Genomic DNA, 22,093 nt, shown 5'->3' with positions numbered 1-22,093 from the left:
ACCAGCCGCAGGTGCTGAATTATTCAACGATTCTAGCAGCTTTCAAAACACGTGTGCAGCTAGAAAACTCTCCCCAAAAGAAAAGGATTGTGTTATTTAGGCTACCAGGTCATTTCTTGAACCTCTCTTGAATGCTAGTTTGCCACATAATTGTTTTTCAATTGAACAGTAGCTCACTGACACCCCGCCCTTCCTAACCAAAGCAGCGGCAAACAGAATCACAGGAGAAGCGGCTGCTAACTCTGCAGCTACAAGCAGGCAGGTTACCTCCCGATCCTGCACGGCAGTCCCCACGCTCCTACACTCACCCTAGACTGCGAGCTGATGCAGCACCTGAAATAAATCCCCAGCACAAGAGCAGAGAATCTGGAGGGCAACCTCCAGCTACCCACTAGCCCCCTACACACACACCAACCTGCCTGGTTTCAGTTTTTAAAAAAAAAGACTGCTATCTTCCAACCTCCCCCACACAGCGAAAACCGCACAAGTGACCTGTCTGCACTTGGATCTGGAAACCCCTCTTCAGCGCCTCACCCACAGCCCACCCACCACTGCACGTCAGCTCTCTGAGGTATTTTCTCTGAGGAGAACAAACCAGCGAGAACGTTTCAGGGAAAGAGAAAAACGAGTCACGAAACAAGCCTTCAAGACTCCACTTTAGGACAGAGCTTCTCCAGGAATCCTCTATTTCTGGCTCTGAAGAAGCAAAGCATGAAGAGGAGTTGGGCCCAAAAATGCAAATATTTGCCAGAGGTGACTTTCAAGCCCCAATCAATGATAAAACTCACAAAGCAGAGCATGACATTTTTCATTTAATCAAAAGCAGTCGGAGTCCCCAACGTCTCGGCACTGCCCTCTGAACCTCAAACATGGCTAGCAGAGAAGGAGTTACAGTCACAGAGAGGGGGCATTTCACCGGAAATAGATTAAGGCGACCTCGCCAAGTCACCTGCCCACACTAAGAGTGTGTGTCAGCCAAGTGATGGGCCGGGGGCGGGGATGGTCGGTTGCTAGGGAATAAGAAAACACCTGCGTGTGCACACAGGCTGCTGCAAGGCAGGACCAAGCTCCGCCATCATCCATCCCCTCTTTCCCAGGTGTCCCAGGATGCCAACAGTTGCAGGAAAGAGAAAGCACACACTCATGCCTCACTCTGCCTCTCATTCTTCCTCACCGTTTCTCCATCTGTTTAGCTCCATCTCCAGATGCTGGATAACATTCTTTAAAGTCTTGTTTTTCTCTTTCTCTTTTTCATATTTCTTCTTCCATTCTTCTGCTGTCAGTTCCAGGTTCACGGAGACTGTATTCTTGATGGTCTTAGCCCTGGGGTTAAAAACATCGGGGAAAAATTCTAAGCATCGCTACCAGCATTGGCTAAATCATGAACACAATGAAGCCTCAAATTCCTTTCATGTCAACAGACTGGGACTTGGAGAGCAGGAGGGAGGCAGGCACCTTTCCCTACCACCCTCCTCGCTGCATTAATGGCACCACTACTCCCAAGGCTCCAAACTCACCTTTTCCCTTTTTTTCCCCCTTTACCTCCTGCCAGACTCTAGATCCAATGGATTTTCATTCAGATTATCTGCCAGGGTCAACTCTCTCTCTCTCCCCTCTGCCACTATTTATTCCCTCTGTTCTCACACTAACTTATGGTTATAGCCTTTTCCAAACATTCAGCATCCTCCTTTAAGCACCTTGCATACCTTTGCCAGATTCATCTGCCCAAGTAGAGCCTCCTTTCAACTCAGTTAACATCTATGAAACCCTGGGGATATACCAAGACAAGCAAGACAAGGTATCTGGCCTTACAGCTTACAGTTTCTTATACCAATAAATATACAGACTAAAACAATCAGCTGTGTCTCTTTCTCACATCTGATACCTAGAATCATCCCTAACGTGTTGAACACATGTCAACATGCCTCCTGGGACAGGCGGGCCACTTTACAGAGTCTGGCTGGCCAGGCGAAACCATGGCTCCCTGCTGAGCACATCCCTGCCCCTCCCCACCGCCCCCACCCCCCAGCAATCGTCACCAAGTAGGAGTGGAGGGCCCATTGTTCTCATATCATCCTATTTTTCACGAAAAGTCAGAAACTGAGATTATTATTTGTATCCCCCAGTTTAAAACGTCTTTTCAAAGCGCTGTGTAGGACAAACAAACATATCTAATGACCATTATTTTGCTATCTGTGACATAAGAGAGTGACCTCCTCAGGGCGTATGGCCTGGGGGATGTATGATGCCACAGCGGATATTCTGACAGTAACTCAAGGGAGCAACTGGTGAGGGCTCAGGCAGTGGCATCTCTAGCTGGGACTAAAGACAACAGACACAATTCACCTACTTACACATAGAAATGTGTATAAGCAGACTTGTCCAATTAAAAAGTAAACTGCCAATGGCAGAATTCCACTTATTACTTATTTTTTAAGAAGTAAAAGCTTCATTAAAAAAAAACATGTGATACGCTGCTTTATTTGCTATTGACTTTTTCATTTTAAACTCCCACCCCTTCTGGTCCTGTCATATTTGCCAGCACTATCTGATGTGTGACTCGGGTTAATTACTGTTGTCATGGAATGACATTTTGGACACAATTTCTATTTCAGTGAAAGAAACTCAGCAGCCCTCACCAGTGCTGCAGATGTCATTCTAAAAATTAATTCCTAAAGCAGACAACTAAATAACTTAACTGTCAACAGAGGAGTTAATGATTTCAATGTAAGACGCCACTTAAGAATTAGTATAATTCTCCCTCGCTCACTGTAGCTTACAGCTGCTGTCCCCAGAAGTGCTTCAACTCTAATTTTTCAAACAGCAGCAATTTTATCGCTACGTTAAAGTCTGTGCCAATCTGACACTCTCACCTCGCCTTCTAACATCCTCTGGCAGCGCCGTGGGTGTTTCTCAGATGAGCACAAACACCACGGCACCCCTTAGCAACTTGGTTAAGTCAGACAGGGAAAAACAACCTATGGCTGAAATGCCTGTGGATGTTTAAGGGGATACTTTGAGGCTACCTGTCTTACTTTTTTTTACATCCTAAAGAGTCTCCTGATGATTTCCAGTGATACCAGAAAGAGAAGGGTAGAGCCTTCATGCTGCCCTCAGGCAGGTTTGGCCAGAAGTCCAATTTTGTGAGCAGCCCTGGCAAAGTTATCCCTGGTATAACTGATCTTCATTTTCAAAGTTCTCTTTCTTCCACTTCTGTAGTAATCAGAGTCCTGGCAGGAAATAGTCAATTGAAATTGGGAAGCATTTAATAAAGGTATGAGGAGGAGGATTGGAAATAACGGGGATAATATGTACCCCACATTAGTGATGGGGAAGTCATCACCACCCTTAGGCTGAAGGGGGCCCAGAGGTAGGAGCTGTAAGGAGCTTGCCCACACTCACAGATACAGAGAACAAGCTCGCAGTGACCAGCGGGGAGAGGGAAGAGGGGAGGGGCAAGACAGGGCTAGGGGATTAAGAGGTACAAACTATCAGGTATAAAATAAGCTACAAGGATACATTGTACAACATGGGGAATAGAGCCAATATTTGATAATAACTATAAATGGAGTATAACCTTTAACAATTATGAATCACTATATTGTACATTTGTCACATATAATATTGTACATCAACCATACTTCAACAAAAAACAAAATTAAAAAAAATTTTTAAACCCTTAAAAAAGAAAAAAAAAGAAAAAAAAAAAAAAAGGCTGCCCAGTGGGAGCTGTAATAGCCTTTAGTCTAGAAACAGAACCAATCCAAAGTGACCCTGCAGGGAAGGAGCCAAGAAATTAATACCCTGACCTCCCTCTCCTCTGTCCTTCTGACTATCTGCCCAAGTTCCTTCCTCACTGGCAGAACCTAACTGGACGACAGAGGCAACGGAGCCCATTGTCGCTGTCCAAACTGGTCACTGTCCCAGGGCACAGAACAGAGCAGAGGTACGGAAACAATTCAGAGAAGCAGATGGAAGATTTACAAACCAGCTCCCATTTGGAACTGAGAACAATGGTGGTAAACCATGTGTCCTACCAGTGCCCTAGATAGACTTCACTCAGTCCCCAGTGAAGCAGAGCATCATGCCTCTCCATCCACTAAAGGTAGAATATGAAGAAGTCAGCTAACTGATTGGGAAAGATGTTAATTCTCCCAAAAGTGTTCTACAGATTTAAAATAACCTGAAATAAAATCCCAGGAGGTTTGCATGTGCATATAAAAATTGACAACCTGATTCTAAGATTTATAAAAGATATAACAAAAGCCTAGAATAGCAAATACAGTTTTGAAGAACAAAGCTAGTGGATGGAATATCAACACTTATTATAAAGCCACAGTAATTAAAACTGATTAAATCGTCTAGAAAGTGTAGAATAGAAACAGAATAAATTCTCCAGAAACAGACACTTGGGTACATAGCCATCTGATTTACAACAGCACAATGGGAAAGGATGGTCCTTTAAATACATGGCGTTGGTGGGGAGATGATCTTTATCCACTCCCCCAATAACATATTAAAAAATTCTATTCCAGATGAATCATATGCATAAATGTGCCACAACTTCTATTATATATGGTGTGTGTACACACACACACACACACACACACACACACACACACACACACACACACTGGAATACTAGTCAGCCATAAAAAAGAACAAAATGCCATTTGCTGCAACATGAATGGACCTGGAGACTGGCATTCTCAGTGAAGTAAGCCATAAAGAGAAAGAAAAATTCCATATGATATCACTTATATGTGGAACCTTAAAAAAAAGAGACACAAATGAACTTATTTACAAAACAGAAACAGACTCACAGACATAGAAAATAAACTTATGGTTACTGGGCTGGGTCAGGGGAAGGGGATGGGAAGGGATAAATTGGGAATTTGAGATTTGCAGATACTAACTAGTATATATAAAATAGATAAATAACAAGTTTCTACTGTATAGCACAGAGAGCTATATTCAATATCTTGTAGTAACATATAATAAAAAGATTATGAAAATGAATATATGTATGCTCTCGTATGACTGAAACATTATGTTGTACACCAGAAATTAACACAACATGGTAAACTGACTATACTTCAATTAATAAAAAAAATAGTTACCATAAAAAAAAACACATAAATATGAAAGGTAAGACAATAAACTCTCTAGGAGAAAACAGGAAAATATCTTCAAGATCTCAAGTTGGCAAAGATGAAAGATTTCTTAACTAGGACAGAGAAAAAAGATAGTTAACTTCATTAAAATTAATTACCCTCTTTTCATTAAAACTCACCATCAAAAGAATTTAAACATAAGCTACAAAGTGGGAGAAGATACAAACAAACCATATATCTAACAAAAGGACTTACCCAGAATAACCCCTATAAACAAATCAATAAGAAAAAAGCCGACCAAAACCAAAAACAAAACAAACAAACAAAAACTGGGCAAATATTTGCATAGGAACTTCACAAAAGTAGTGCCAATAAATATCACCCAGAAAGGGTGCCTAATATCCTTGGCCACTGGGGAAATGAGAAATAAAACAATAAGACACCTTTACACACCCAACAGAATGGCTAAGAAATTTTAAACTGATAATACCAAGTGTTGGTGAGGACATGCAGTGACTATACCCCTCAACTGCTCCCAGAGGGAAGGTAAACCAGTCTAATTATTTTGGAAAACTACCTATTAAAACTAAATATCTCATAACGTTATGAGCTAGCAATCCCACTCATAGGTAAATAACCAACAGAAATGAGGACATATGTTCACTTAAACACATGACAACCAATGTCATAGCAACTTCATTTATAACAGCCCCAGGATGAGCACAATCCAAGTAGCCAACAACAGTAATGGCTACATACCTTTTATATTCAGATAACAAAATCCTATATATAAGAAGAATAAACTGCTCCTACATCTAAAAATGGAGTGAACTTCAAAGATACAATGTTGCATAAAAGAAGCCAGATACAAAGCAATACTGTATGTTTTTATTTGTATGAAGTTCAAAGACAGGCAATATGTTGACAGAAGTCAGGATGACACTTACCCTTCAGAGATGGGGACTGACTTCCAGGGTACAAAAGAGAGGTTTTCAAGAGGCTGGGTGGTGGTACATGTGTATATACATTTGTCAGAATTTTATTGAGTTGCCCACTTAAATTTATTTTATTCTATGTATGTTATATTCAACAAAAATAAGAGGAAAAAATGATGTAGAAAGAAATCAAGTCAGATACAAGAACTTCTAGATTGTGGAATAAACAAGAGTTACTAACAGAGCTACTGAACTTCTGTGCCTGGAGGTGTTTTTTTTTTTCAGTAGAACAAATATTCTCCTATCTAGGATGTTGAAATCAACCTTGCAAAGTGGAATAAAGAGTGTCTCATTCCCACAAGAGATCCAGAATAAAAGGATGTTGAATATCTACAATCTCTTTTGCTTTTTACCACAAACTTTAGGAAAATGTACAGACTAAAAGAGCCTAATGATTAGGTTCTATCTAATTTTGCCACTCACAACTCCCTTTCCTCCCGTGTCAGTGTTTAGCAGGTTGCCATCAGTGGGTTAGCCAGTGGTCTACTGGCTTTTCCCTTGCCCACTACAGAGCATGTCCAAGTGTCTTCCAGCTCTCATAGCCCTTACTCTTCCATCTTGGCACTTTCTGCATACTTGCTAGCTGTCAATCACACTAAGCAGCATTACATTTGGACTTTGTTCAAACACAGTGAATCAACACGGATCCTGGAAACTCAGGATTGCACGTGGACATAATGCCGGGACCCATGAGCACACATGCACACACATGTGCACTTACTGCTTAGCCTGGCTTCCAAAAGAATTTCAGGTAGCTTACAAGGAAACATAAAATTGATAGAATTGTAGACCTTAAGAGCTGCTCTTAAGGCAGGTTTTATCATTTTGTCTAGCTGAAGCTACATAGATAGCAATAGAGATACCATCCCGCTGTACAGTTTTGGGACATTATCTCCTTGATATAGGAAAACAAACCAATAATGCACGGGAGCCTTACTGTAGCCATGAACCTACTGCTCACTCATCATCTTTATGGGTCAGTCTCACTGTGATAACATTGCATTAATCCAGCGTGACCTCATCACTCACAAAGGAACGCAAAAGTATCTCGAGGCTTCATTTCCAAAGATCCTCTGTTTGGCTTTTCAAACCAGAGCCACTAAGCTGTATACAGAATTAAATGCCTGTTCCACAGACTAAAACCATAGCAGACACTGAGCAAAATCCTAACCAAAGGCTGGTTAAGGGAAGAACTTTAATTAATATCAGGTTTATAGCTTAATATCAAGACCTACTTAGCACAAATGAGCCCAGTCTTGAAGGTACAGTGATCAGGTATCTGTTCTGCAGTTCTTCTTTGCCTCAGCTTGCTTTAGACAGTTCAGCACCACTTAAATAATACATGATCTAGGCTTGGGCCAGATATATCTCTTCTCCCCACAGGGAGGGAAGTAGGACCCAGTTTTTAAAAGATCTCAAGGCTAACGAATGTTAACCACCTTTGGAGAAGGCAGACCAAGCTCAGCAGACAAAGAGCAGAGGCCACAGTACATCGTCCACACAGATCCCCACACAAAGAAAGGTAAGTCAGAAAAGGATTCTACTAACATATTTCACTGGGATGGAAGGAGGAAGATTCTGCTTCCCTGTCCTCATGTGTTCTGTTATGTCCTCCCAGCACCTCTCAGTCCCTCTGTCACTGAACTTGCAGTTTACGTGTTCAGAAGCACGTGCCCAGACTTCCAAGTCTGCTGATCAGGTCCATTTCCACCACCTGTGCTAAGCCCCCAAAGTGACAACACTCTGATTTAACACCTGAATCAAACCCCTGCTGAAGAGGAGGAGTCCTAGCACGACCGGTTCACAACACTGTGTCCTCAATAAATCCCATTCCCATGTATGTCCTCAATAATTGCCTATACGCAAACTTTCCGGCCATAATCAATCCTAAATGATACAGAAACTACATACTATTGGAGTTTCTTCAAATTACCTTGGTCCCCTCTGGAAAAGCCAGGAAGATGTTTAATCTTGGTAGCTTCCTACCTCTTGTTTTCAGCATTTTCCTTCCCTCCCCAGGATAGCACTGGCATTTAAACAAGAAACTCTTGACAAACCCACCCTTCAAGACATAGAATAAATCTGTAATGTGTGATTCTATACTGTGAATGGTGTATATGTGAGAGAGATAAAGAGACTGAGATACTACCATTGAGGGGTAAGAGAGGGCAGTCCAACATCCTTCTCTATCAGTCAGCGTTCTCCAGAGCAACAGAACCAACAGGATAGATACAGATTTACAGATGATAGACAGACAGACAGATAGACAGATAGACAGACAGATGATAGATAGATGATAGACAGGTAGGCAGATGAATGATCTAGCTATCTACCTATATGAAGAAACTGGCTCACTGGAAACTCATCCAGAAATTAACGCTGCAGTCTTGAGGCAGAATTTCCTCTTCCCCAGAAAACCTCGGATTTCGCTCGTCAGGCCTTTAACTGATAGGATAGGGTCCACCCATGTCATGAAGGGCAATGTGCTTTAAAATCAACGGATGGTAGATGTTAAGCATATCTACAAAATACTTTCATAGCAACACCTAGGTTAGTGTTTGATGAAATAATTGGCTACTACAGCCTAGCCAAGTTAACACATAAAAACATCACACCTTCTAATCTGCTCTGGGTCCTAGTTCCCACATACCCACCTAACCTTCTTCTGGAAACACGACTGCCACAAAGCACCATCCCATTTCCTTGTGAGGCCATTTCCCTGCTCATGAATGGGGGATTTAGGGAAGGAGAAATCAAAGGCTTTAAATTTTGTCTTTTGAAAAGCTCTTGTCTGCTGAGAAACATTAACAAATGACCAACTTGGATGAAGATTTGGCACCTGGTTAAATTCACGGTCATCCACAGCATTTCCTCCTCCAAGAGCAAAAATTAACCCTATCGGTGTTTTGGCAACAGGCCCCCCAGTGGGGGGTGATTTGAGTCTTTCTTCATTTTATGTCGAAACTGTAGCCAAGCATCTCCCTTGGCCAAAGTGCTTGCTCGAGTCCTGCAGGTAACTTGTTATCATGCTCTGGTAACAGGCATTTTGCATGTACATGACTCAGGCTCTGCCTAATCCAGCTGCCATTAAACTGAGCAGGAAATGGCACAATTCTTTTTTCAAAAAGTGCTCATCAGGAAAGGAAAAAAGAATATTACTTTCCCTAAACTATCAATTCTCTTTTCACACTTAACATACAAATAAAGCCTTTGAATTATTCATGCTACATCAATCAAAACTCTTGTTGTCAAAGACATGCTGATTCAGGCTTTCTCTAAACCGCTTGGCCCACCCCCTCAAGGCTCCCTGACCCCTCATTACCACCCCAAATTAAGGTACATTAAACAGGCTTCCAAGATAATTGGGTGATTTGAGTTTATACTTCTAAAATTTAAAAATATCTTTTCCGAATTGTGCTATAAAAGTACTTTGGAAGAGTAATTAAAGACTACAAAAATGAAGTGCTGAAAGCAAGATGAAATAGAAAAATCAATGAAAGTGCCCTAATTTGAGTCCCCAGCCCTTAAAGCAGGAAGTGTTCAGCCTCTCGACAAGAGTACAGATTTTGACTCTCTGTTGCCTGGAAGTTCAAGTGTTGCCCTGAATTTCCTCCTTGCCCAAATTAAAAGTTCTTTGAGAACACAGAAAATGGCTCTACTTCTTTCCCAGCACAACACTGGGCCTTCAGGGGACTGAAGGGGACAGGCCTGACCCAAGAGAAGAGCTAGGATACGTCACTGAAACCAAGAAGCCGACACGGTGTAGCTTTCCCTTTAAATTCTGGTACCTAATCGAGAGTCCTGAAGAGTGCTGATTCCGTGGGCTGCCCTCAGGCGTCTGTACACCCTGCCATGTTTCTTCTGCTTCAAAGGACCTATTATTGTTTTATGCAGAACATCAATACAGTACAGCCTAGCAACAAACATGGACGCTATTCCTGTCCTGGAAAGAATCATATGGCAATAGCAACAGAGCTGCGTGCTGCCCTTAGGTCTGGCCACCCCTTGTCTGGCAACAAGAATATAATGAACACTCGTTACACTGAATTTGGGAGGTGCCCGGCAGTCTTTTCTGAGTTCAAAGTGCTTGATCTCACCAGCTATCAGATACCATGTCTAACCTGATGCTCAGACTCGTGTCTGCTGTGTAATTAGGTTCAACGGGCATATCTAACAACAAAGCAGGTACTGGCCCCACAGAGAAGTTAGATGTCCTTGAAGAATCCATTAACTAAGTCAAGGATGGAGGCAAGGGAACAAAACCTCACACATTTCTAAGTACAGGTGGGAAAACAAATCAGATGTAAATCTAACCAAACTTCTGGACATGATGGTGTCATGGCTCAGCAACCACATTCATGTTCTAAGGAATTCTACAAAACAAGCATTAGATTCATCTGCTCATCTACTTGGTAACACTGATCTGCTGACCACCTACTGTGTCCTAGTTGTGCTGGGTGCTGGTTGGGACAACTGATGCCAGTGACGAACAGTCCCTGTCCTCATGGAGCCCAGTATCCAGATGGTGCTGATAAAGGAATACAGACCGACCTATTTCATTTGAAAACACAACTGACATACTATTTATTTCCCGGAATCCCAAATTACCACTATTAGCACTATTTCTTTAATCGTTCATTACAGGAATTTAATTCTAAGTCTACTTCATTCAGTCCTGTTCCTTATATGACAGTCATATCCTGTACATTATATCATATTCAGTCCAGTCCCATCCATGACCGTGACTTTCCCAAGCCTGCTGAAAGATGGAGGAAAAGGGGAACTTGCAATCACTCAACATCTTATTACATGCCAGCCCTTGTGCTAAGTAAAAACTGAAGCAATTCATTTAATCCTCCCAACAATCATCAGAAGTAGGCACTGTACTCAAGAGAGAAAAGGGAACCCTCCCACACTGTTGGTGAGAATGCAAATTAGCGCAGCCACTATAGAAAACAGTACAGAGGTTCCTTAAAAAACTAAAACCAGAGATGCCATATGATCCAGCAATCCCAATCCTGGGCATATATCTAGAGAAAAGATATGTGCACCCCAATGTACATAGCAGTACTACTTACAATAGCCAAGACATGGAAGCAACCTAAGTGTCCATCAATGGATGAATGGATAAAGAAGATGAGTTATAATTATACAATGGAATACTACTCAGCCACAAGACAGAATGAACTAATGCCATTTGCAGCAACATGGATGGACCTAGAGATTATCATCATCACTTACTAAGTGAAGTGAGTCAGACAGAGGCAGCCGAGTAACATATGATACCACTTATTTGTGGAAACTGAAAAAATGACACAAGCAAATTATTTACCAAGCAGATAGAGACTCACAGACATAGAAAACAAACCTATGGTTACCAAAGGGGAAAAAGGGGGAGGGATAAGTTAGGAACTTGAGATTAGCAGATATAAACTATTTTGTATAAAACAGATAAGCAACAAGGTGTATAGCACAGGGAACGACATTCAGTACCTTGTAATAAACCACAATGGAAAAGAATATGAAAAAAGACCATATACATATATATGTATATATATGTGTAACTGAATCCCTTTGCTGTACACTGGAAACTAACACAACATTGTAAATCAACTACACTTTAATAAAAAAAAAAAAAAAAAAAGAAGTAGGCATTATTATCTTTCCTCCTTCAGGCAAGGAGACTGAGGCTCCGAGAGAAGAGAAAACAAGAGAGAACAGGTCAGGAGCAGAGCTTAGCTTCAAAGCTGGAGTAACCGACCCCAGGGGCCTGTGCTCATCAGGGTTCCTGGTCAAGCAGCCCGCATGGGAGAGGCTGTGGGTCAAATGATACAGTCTCGTCCTCCAACATCCAGCATTTACTGGCTGTGTGGCCTCAGGGGCAGTACCTAATGGCTTACAGCCCAGCCTCAACTCCATCCCTGTACAAAGGGGAAGGATGCCTGCCCGACTAAATTTCTATGAGGATTTTTGACATGCCTGGCACATGCTAGTTCCTTTTTAAAAAAGAAAGCTAGTGATAATAACGATGCTGACAAAGGCCTCACTGAGATCAGAAGAAAGAAAATAATTATTTGGACTCTTACCTAAAACTCTCCCTTACAGACAGTTGCAAATGACTACCAACAGCAACAGCCTTGAGGCAGAGCCCACGCCCCAGGAGGAGTCTGGCTTGCAAAGATGCAGTTTATTTTTGCTTTGCAAGTGAAAAAATTTTTAAAGAGATGTTTCCTTTATATATGCATTTGGTGCTGGTTTCCTCAAACATGTTTTCAGAGGAAGTGGTTAAAGCTTAAGTTTAAGAAACCAGGAGAGATGGGGCAGGCAGGATGATCACCACAGTATTCTGTGTTTCCCATAAGCAGATGCCAGGTATAGGCATCCCCTAACCCCCAAGAACAGTAGGTGTTATCCTACTACAATCCACTGACTTAAGCATTTGGCTAACCAAGGAAGTGATCTGAGAGGAAGTAAAGGACCCAAATCCAATTTAAAAGATACATTAGTTCTACAACAGTTCAGTGTAATTATTATTTATTTAGACATCCCACAGGTGCCACGACTGTGTAATTCTATGTTCTGTTGAGGGTTCAGGAAATGACTGGGGTTGTTTAATGTGGTTTAAACAAGACATCACAATCTCCCATCCAGAATGCTCACCGCCATCTGTCCTTTCTCTAGGCATCTTAAACTCTTTCTCAGGCATAACCACACAGCACATTCCCAGGAGGAAGGCAGAGAGAGTGCTCCATGCAGAAGGCAGCTGGAGCCCGCGCAGAACTAGTAACTTGTCTAAAGATTGACCAGAAGGATGGAGGCAGAATCCACCTCTCCCAACCTCAGGGTGGGAGCCCACAGGAGCTCAGCCCACTGAGTCCTGAAGATGCTCAGATCGCCCCAATCCACAGTACCCAAGCACTCTAGGAACCACATGTGAGGTAGCCATGCAGAGAGAATGGGGCTGAACGCCTGAAACTGAGGGATCGTGAATAAAGGAGGTTAGGTCTTGGGCAAGAAAGGAAGGGATGAACTAACTCATACCTGTGAATGTTGCTGTAGGATTACTGACTGTCCCCGCTGCCTCCCTAATAACACGTCTCAGATATCTAGGAAAGCTCTGTTGGACATTTTTGTAGGTGAAAGGACGGCTGCCATCTTCCTCGAATACATGCTGTATCTCCTACCCCCAGGGTGAGTGTTAGGATTCCCTCCCCACTGCCCTGTTGTCTTTATGCTACTACTCTACATTCATCTCAGTTTCGGTTGTTCTGTCAGCAAATCTGCAATGGATTCCCAAACACTAAAGTAGTTACTGGTGGCAGTAGTACTACCATTCAATCCTAAGTGGTTGTTACCAGACTCGAGTTGTGTGTACTTGAAATCCTGTGAATCTGAGAGTTAGACTTCAACCCACGAACAAGAAAAGTAACACTCCACTGAATTACCAACAATCACATCTACAAGGGTGAGTGTTTTTTCTTAACATTACACCTTTGATAAGCGTATTTCTGACCATTTTTTTTAAACATAATGATTCCTTTGGCCTCAATAAATGATGCCTCAAGTTGACAGATCACCCAGTAGATGCAACTGACTAACAGGCAGCTTGTTTCCTCACTGTTTCCTCCCTGACTCTAGCCTCTTGCCATTCACTCCTAACACCTAAGACCCAGCTCAGAGCATATAGGTTACGAGAGGCCGCACACACCTTTGTCCAAACATTAGCGTTGACTTGGTCTCAGCTTCATTGAAGACTGAGGGGGAACAGCAAATAACGATGGTGGTTCTACAGTTCCCGCCCAGAGAGTCCTGAAGAATCCGAGTCATCTTGCTGTCCCGGTATGGCACGTGTGTTTTCTATTTAAGAAAAGAAAAAATATCGGCTGTTACAGACCCTTCGAAGGAAAAACACAGAGGCAAGCAAGTTAGTGATGGGAGCACTGGGCTCAGAAACGTGTGAAATAAGAATTTGTTGCCTGGTCTCTGGCTCTTGCCAAAATTTAGAAATGCCCATTCTGGGACCTGGGTCATATGAAATTAGCATCACCATTAACACGTTTTAATGGGCTAGATCTCCTAGCAAGCGCAGTGCCCACAGCCAGGATTTCCCCTGTCCCTTTTAAACAAAAACAAATGAATCCCTGGGGTGTGTGGCAGAGAGAGGACATGGACCCAAAAAACGATTTCCCATAATAACATTTAATAGATGGGGACAGGATCACTTACCGTCCCTTCTGCCAAGGCAGAGATCACGTTTCCAAGAGCAGACAAAGACTTATTGATATTTTTAGCTTCATCAAGAACAGCTCCCTCGGCACCAGTTTTGCTGACCTACCAGAGAGAAGAGAAAACAGAGCTGCACAGGATGGCAAAAGCTGAGGAGAAAACTCCGATGCACAGGAGGGCAAGCGGAGAGGAGGGGCCCACGCGAATCCTCCCGGAACACAAGGAAAAAGAAAAGTAAGAAAGAATCATGGTGATAAAATGTCCCTCATGCTTGAGGCTGGGGATTTGTCCTCTCTCGTTGTCATTTCCCTCTCACTTAGGTTTCAGGGGAGTGGCTGAAATGCCTCAAGTGGAGTGGTGGCAGATGCTTCCCAGGGGCACCCCAGAGAAACGAGGATCCAAGAGCACTGTCACTACAGACAGGCTGGGGTCCTGCGAGGCTGAATCACTGTCTCCACGCCGGGGAAGGGTTGAAAGGAGACGCTGTCCTGGCCACAACGAATGGACGCATTGAGAATGTGTAAATCACAAGCTCCAACTTCAGGCAAAGGACCTGAGGCGGTAGGAATGGTTATCCAGACTCTCCATTCCTTCCCTACTTACTCCCACGGCAAGGAAAAAAAGAGCAATCATCCGAGAAGGAAAATACCTGATGAGGCAGGGAAAGTCAAGAAAACGTGTATTACATAGTGAACTTGTCTTTTTTTTCCTCTGCCAGCAGAGGGACCGTGCACCTTTCCTCCTCGGCTGTGTCATTACTGGTAATTTCGTATTTACGGCATTTGCTTTAGGTAGAGAGCAGTTCACAGACGCTAGAAAAAGGGGAACTCAACGTGATTCATAGCTCTGCTGACTGGACAAATGATGCAGGGGGAGCGGCTGCTCTCTGAAGAAAGAAAAGCACAGAAATGGTTTTAAACTGCGCCAATTATGTATAAAGGGGAAACTCCCAACAACAGAGTTGAATGCATGTCTAGATGGAGGATATTTTCAAAGAGGACAGATTCTCATCTCTCTGGACCTCGTGTGTGTGGGTACCCTTGCTTATGGACGAAGAAGTAACAGCTGCTGGGTCACAAACAGTCATAGTCTATTCTCACAGCGTTGTTCAAGGTGCTTTCATATTTAACCCATCTTAACTCCATGAAATATGCAAGTCAGGTACAATCACCTTCTTTTTACAGACAAAAGGAGCTCCAGGGATGTCATGCTGCCCACCCCAGGGAAGAACACTATTTAGGGGAGAGGGGCAGTCAGACCCAGAGCTCCGTTCTACTAGATCACGCTGACAGATTCATGCAGTCGCACCTAGGGCAAGGAAAACAGATGTTTAACAGCATAAGAAACGACATACGCGACCTCATAAATATCACCAGCAACAGCGACACTGTGCGGGCTTCCACTCTCAACTGCCAGCATGAAGCACTTTTCAGCTGCATCGGCGCCCTAAGTACTCAGCTCTGTGCTAACAGGGCAAGCTCGGGAAGAGGGAAAGGGTCACTGGGAACTCTGTCAGGACCCATAGAGCAAGTGTGGAAGCAAGGCAGACGCTGGCTGCTAACGGTCAGTCTAGAAGTAAGCAATGCTGCTCCGAACTCCTGTTCTGGTGGGCGTCTGTTTAATTGAAGTGACAAGCCTGGACCAGCACAATTTTCCACTCCCAACTAGGACTATCCAGATTTTCTGCTCAAGGCTTTATAAATGCACACAGGAGGACAATCCAAGTGGCCATTACTTACACGGATGTTTGTGGCCATAACTTGGTGTACAGCAACTCAGTGAGTGGGGATAAATTACACAGTTTGGGAGACTGACCGAGCTTCAGGGCTGGCCCTGATGGGGACAGTCAGCACAATGTCAGTGATGACGGGGGCCACGTGGCATTGTGCACAGGTACTTGCTCTGTGATGTCGCCCCAGGAGGGCAGGGCCCCCAGCCAGGGTGTGGCAGCAGAAGCCTCTAGTAGTGCTACGGAAGTGAGGCTGGGAGTGGGCAGGTGGGAGTTTCTGGGAAGCCTGTTTGGTCTGGAGGATGTCCTCAGCCAGTGCCTGGGAGAGCATTAACAGGGCACAGATGCCAAAAGAAAACCCTGACAAAATCAGAGAAGGGTCAGGACTATGGTAAAACACTGGCACCAGGCCCCGTAGCCTGAAGGAATTAAGGCTGCCCACACAGGACGCAGTCAGTTCGTGCCTTCTGCAGAGAGAAGCAGGGGAGGCAGGGAGAGCCCCCTGTTCCAGATCTTCTATCAGCAAACAAACCTGCAGAGGCAGGACCGCCACACTCCAACGGCAGAGCCCCTTCCTAGCTGAACCTGTTATAACACGGAGATCCTTCCTGTTCTCTGAAGTTCACGTCCCTCCCGTGTTTGTGCAGCTGCCTTTGCCAGGCGAGGTTCACACCAATACCTGCCTAATGTCATCATCAGAGCTTATTAGGCATAAATCAGAGTTGGCATTCAAAGTACCCCCTGTGACGTGAATAGGAGACTTCAGGACCAGAAAAGAAAGAGCAGGGAAATGAAGGTTAAATTTAATAACATCTTGGCACAACATCAGAAACTTTAAGAGCTCTTTAAAACCAGGGAATCGAAAGGCATAAAAATTATACCATTGCAAGCTGAAGCAAATAACAGGGGAAAATTGTGGATAATACAAATAAAGAACCAATTACCTTTTCGCTCCCAGCCAAATCAACTAGATAAAGCTTCCCACTGAGTTTTTTTTCAGTCTCTACATTCTCTTGTTTAATATTAATCAGGAAGATACTGTGACTTCTAGAGCTGTGTTCATTCATGTCTGAAAAGGAAAACAGTTTACTGCTCTACAAAGAACACATACATTTAGGTAGCAAGCCTTTCAAAAAAAGCACAACAAATCATGCCTGGTAGCTCCATTTTTTAAAGTCTACCCAATTAAAAAAATTATCTGAGACCACCATGTCCTCTTTTTAACACTCATTCTAGAAATGCAGGATTTAAAATATCTTTACATGGCAAAGAAATGAATCTAAAAATCATAGCCAGAGGTTTAAGACAACAGATTCCCTGTTCTGCCTGAAGTCCCCATCCTCTGACATCCCAGCCTCCCAATCCAGCCTGCCTCTCCCTTAAAGAGCTCACAGCCTCCTCCCTGTCTCACTTGAAGTCCCCCAGCCCTCAACATCGTGATTAGTACCTGATATATTCCACCTCCTTCGTATGTAAGCCTTGTCTTATCAGTGATATCATAAGCTTTCTTAAGGAAGAATTATGACTTTCTTAAGGATTAAGACATACACTTTTATAACCCATGCTAGGTGCACAGAGGGTCTCAAAGATGAAATGTGCTTCATTAGAACCAAGTACCAAAAATAAAAATCTTCTTGGACCCTGGCCTTTGTTCACCAGACAGGCAGAGATCCCAGTGATTGCCTTATTGGACCCTCATTAGCAATCATTTCTTAAAACCATCTAACCAAATTATGTGGGAAAAAAGTCCTAAAGATTCCACAAAAATGTTAGAGCTAATAAACGGATTCAGCAAAGATGCAGAATACAAAAGCGATATGTAAAAAAAATCAGTTGCATTTATATATGTTAACAATGAACAATCTGAGAAGGAAATTAAAAAAAAATAATAATTCCATTTAAAATAGGAACAAAAAGAATAGGATACTTAGGAATAAACTTAACCAAGGAAGTGAAAGACTTGTACGCTGAAAACTATGAGATGTTGCTAAAAGAAATTAAAGAAGACACAAATAAATGAAAAGATAACCTTTGTTGTTGGATTAGAAGACTTAACGTTGTTAGGATGTCAATCCTACCAAAAGCAATCTTCAGACTCAATGCAATCTCTATCAAAATCCCAATGATGTTTTTTGCAGAAATAGAAAAGCCCATCCTAAGATTCATATGGAATCTCAAGAGACTCTGAATAGCCAAAGCAATCTTGAAAAAGAACAAAGTTGGGGGTCTCACTTACTGATTTCAAAAGTTACAACAGAGGTAATCAAAATAGTGTGGTATTGGCACAAAGGTAGATAAATAGATCAGTGAAATAGAATAGAGAGACCAGAAACAGACCCTCACATAACATGGCCAAATAATTTTCAACAAGACTGTCAACACCATTCAATGGGGAAAGAATAATCTCTTCCCCAAATTGAAAACTGGATATCCAAATGCAAAAATGAAGTTGGACTCTTCCCTTAGGCCATAAATAATAGTTAATGCAAAAAGGATCAAAGACCTAAATGTAAAAGTTAAAACTATAAAACCTTAGAAGAAAACACAGGGGGAAAGCTTGATGACATTGGATTTGGTAATGGTTTCCTGGATATGACACCAAAAAATACAAGCAACAAAAGAAAAAAATACATAAATTGAATTCCATCAACCTTAAAAACTTTTGTGTGTAAAAGGATGTTATCAACAGAGTGAAAAGGTAACCCACAGAATGAGAGAATACATTTGTAAATCATATATCTGATAAGGGTTTGAGATCCAGAATATATAAAGAATTCTTACAAACAAACAAAAAAACCCCCAAACAACCCAATTTTAAAAAATGGGCATAGGACTTGAATAGACATTTCTCCAACAGGTGTACACTTAATATCACTAATCATTAGGGAAATGCAAATCAAAATCACAATGAGGTACCACTTAATACCCATTAGGATGATTATTAAAAAGAAAAAAAATCAGAAAATAAAAAGTGTTGGCAAGGACATGGAGAAACTTAGACTGTTGCACACTGTTGGTGGGAATGTAAAATGGTACACTTGCTATGAAAAACAGTGTGGAAGCTCCTTAAAAAATTACCACGTGATCCAGCAATTCTACTCCTGGGTATGTACCCAAAAGAAGTGAAATAGATACTTATACAACCATGTTCATAGCAGCATTATGAACAATAGCCAAAAGGTAGAAGCAAGACAACGTCTACCTACGGATGTGTGAATAAACAAAATGTGGTATATACACACAACAGAACATTACTCTGCCTTTTTTAAGGAAAAAGGAAATTCTGATACATGCTAACATGGAGAACCTTGAAGACGTTATGCTAAGTGAAACAAGCAAGTCACAGAAGGACTTGTATCATTCCACTTACATGAAGTACCTAGAGTTGTTAAATTCACTGAGACAGAAAGTAGAATGGCGGTTCCCAGGGGTTGGAGGAGGCAATATGTAGGGTTATTATTCAATGGAGTTACTATTCAGTTTCCATTTGGGATGATTAAAAATTCTGGAAGTAGGTAGTGGTGATGGTTTCAAGTACTGTGAATGTATTTACTGCCACTAAATTGTACACTTAAAAGTGGTTAAAGTAGTCAATTTTACATTATGTATATTCTACCACAATAAAAAAAAAAAAAAAAACACCTTACTAGAATGATTAGAAAAATAGTGCTCTGGACCAACAATTCTGAACCGGGGGGCCAAGATGGACTGTCAGATAGCCCATGAATAATTACGACTAACAATCACTTAAGGAACAGTGAAAAACTTCTTTACAAATGAGACGCTATTACTATGAGAATATCAGCCTTATGATCTTTCCTGTACGTGTATGAGCAGAAGAGAGAGAAGTAGAGATTAACCTATGCTACATACAAGTCTACGCTCACCTATGAAATTTGCCACATGTATACTATCATCTGATACGTTCACTGGGGTAGAGAAACAGTTGAGAATTACAGTTCTGGATCGAAGTATCGTAGAACCAGTCAACCAAAAAATGCTCTAATCTCTTCTACACCATGCGGGCAACTCACTGCCTCTCTAGGTAGCAGGCTTTACTTGGGGCAGCGATAAGGATTCAAGTTCTTCTTGCAGTAGGTCAAAAGCTGCCTCCCTGTCGCTTCAACAATCCTGGGGCATCTACACATTCAGATCAAACAAAGCAAGCTAACTCTGTTTCTTAATGTCAACACCTTGAATACATTGAGAATATGTTAAGAAATACTGCATCAACCACATGTCATCCCCAGATATTTTTCTCTCTTCAGAGCTAGAAATCCTTAGTTCTTTCAGGTTGTCTTCATTTGAACTCACTCTCATTTGTCCATATTCCTCTGAATAAGGCAGACAGCCCCCATCACTTCACGGAACCTCTGCTGCTATACCACCTCATGCCCTGCCTCTCCAAGACGGGATGAGCAACGAACCACAAGGTAAACCAGCTGACCTGACGGTGTTTGTTGTTAACAAAGCCTCAAAAAGTTTACAGTTAAGTTCCCAGCTCTGCATTCTGAGTTTCTCCATGTATTTCTTTCCCTTTTCCCAGAGGGCAGAAATCTAACGTGGTTTCTTTCCATGTGTACGACTGGCATATAGACTCTGTTGATTTGGATTTGTTTTAAACCTGAACAATAACATAGTTAAAGTAAATGAACTTAGACGATTACTTTTCCTCCTTTAGTCGGTTGGTTGGTTGCTTTCCTCAGTGTTCAAGCTTATGCTGTTACCAGGGCCCAGTGAGTGTCACCCAACAGTTCCAAGAGTCCCCTGGACAGCTGAAGTCACCATGTCCCACGACCTGTGCAGGCACACTGGGACTGTGCACACCCTCGTGTCGGGGTGTGGGTCACAGCTTTACAACTGCCTTTTGGTGCACTGTTCCCCTTGGAACACATTAGCCCCACCCGACCTGGCTGGTAGGCAGATGTCTGTGCCCTAAGTTAGAGGGGAGGAGACACAGCCCATGCTTACTTGTTACAGCCACGTGGCGGTTTGCTTTGCCTTCATCTATCACATCCATGACTTCCTCGGGGCTTGACACGAACCGCTCGGTGCACCCCTGCAAGACAGTCAGGTCAGGTTCGCCACCGAAAAACTGAAAAGCGACAAGACTTTGAAACAGCTGAACATCTCCCTGTTTCTCTTCCAGAGATGCCCATCAAGAGAAAGGCTGCAAGGTCGATCCAACGACTTTTCCTCCTCGCTCAGGGCTTGAATTTCACATTAAAAAGAAGTCTGAGCAAACGCTAGGAAGCCCAGAAGTAAATCGTACAAGAAATGCCAGATTTTAAGTACATATCCATACTCAACAGCTGTGGAGAAAATAAAGAAGAAAAACCAATGATAGAAAAAGAAACGGATGAAATCTTGCCTTGCTTTTCATTCTAGCCACCAGCTTTAATGAGATGCTGAAATTCTAGGCACAATGCTGTGATGGGCTTCCCCTAGCTGCGAAGAATAAACAACTGTGCTTGATACCAAAGCCTCTTTAAATGTGAGTAATAGGCATCTGTCCACTTCTGCAGTTCTTAGCTCCTGTGATTAGACATCTGTGACAGCTTTACACAGATTCGACTGAAGAAACTAAACATTCATTTTTGAACCAGATGAATGTTAAATATTAGGAACATGGTTAAGTATCTACATGCACTTTATTGGTAATTGGGCATCTTATGCAATAATCATGACAGAGATTGGAGAGAAATCAATGCATCATTGATCAAGTTTTCCTCATACCTTTACGTACGGGACTCTGTTTTTATCTTCGTGAACAGCCAAGTTTGTCTTGGATACTACAGAGATGATAATGATGACATGCAAAGAAGAAAACAAAAGTTAAGACCTTATGTTGGAGGAAAAATAGAAATTGTTACAGAAGATAGGCAAAGCTAATCTCTTTGCAATAACTGAAGTTTAAGCTTTGGCTGAGAGTAAGCAGAGAGCCTGAAGGCAATGGAACATCTCTATAAATTCCTGAAGCAGAAGTGCTGTACATCATTTCAACCTCCCTGGACTTTAGTCACAGAACA

The 22,093-nt window shown here is 42.3% G+C and overlaps 1 protein-coding gene across 1 annotated transcript in view; it reads right to left on the bottom strand.

The window, feature by feature from the left end:
• Nucleotides 1-22,093, bottom strand: part of KIF5C (kinesin family member 5C) — a 147,162-nt gene that overhangs the window by 57,633 nt on the left and 67,436 nt on the right. Inside the window, exons 6-11 of the mRNA XM_032479416.1 lie at nt 21,801-21,856; nt 21,036-21,123; nt 17,009-17,133; nt 14,336-14,440; nt 13,818-13,966; nt 1,175-1,323 (exon numbers count right to left, since the gene is read on the bottom strand). Of these exons, the coding sequence (XP_032335307.1) occupies nt 1,175-1,323; nt 13,818-13,966; nt 14,336-14,440; nt 17,009-17,133; nt 21,036-21,123; nt 21,801-21,856 (672 nt within the window). The remainder of the gene's footprint in view (nt 1-1,174; nt 1,324-13,817; nt 13,967-14,335; nt 14,441-17,008; nt 17,134-21,035; nt 21,124-21,800; nt 21,857-22,093) is intronic.

Source organism: Camelus ferus, chromosome 5 (genome assembly GCF_009834535.1).
Source record: "Camelus ferus isolate YT-003-E chromosome 5, BCGSAC_Cfer_1.0, whole genome shotgun sequence".
In the NCBI taxonomy this organism is placed as follows: Eukaryota; Metazoa; Chordata; class Mammalia; order Artiodactyla; family Camelidae; genus Camelus; species Camelus ferus.
This window is presented reverse-complemented; position numbering and strand designations above follow the sequence as displayed.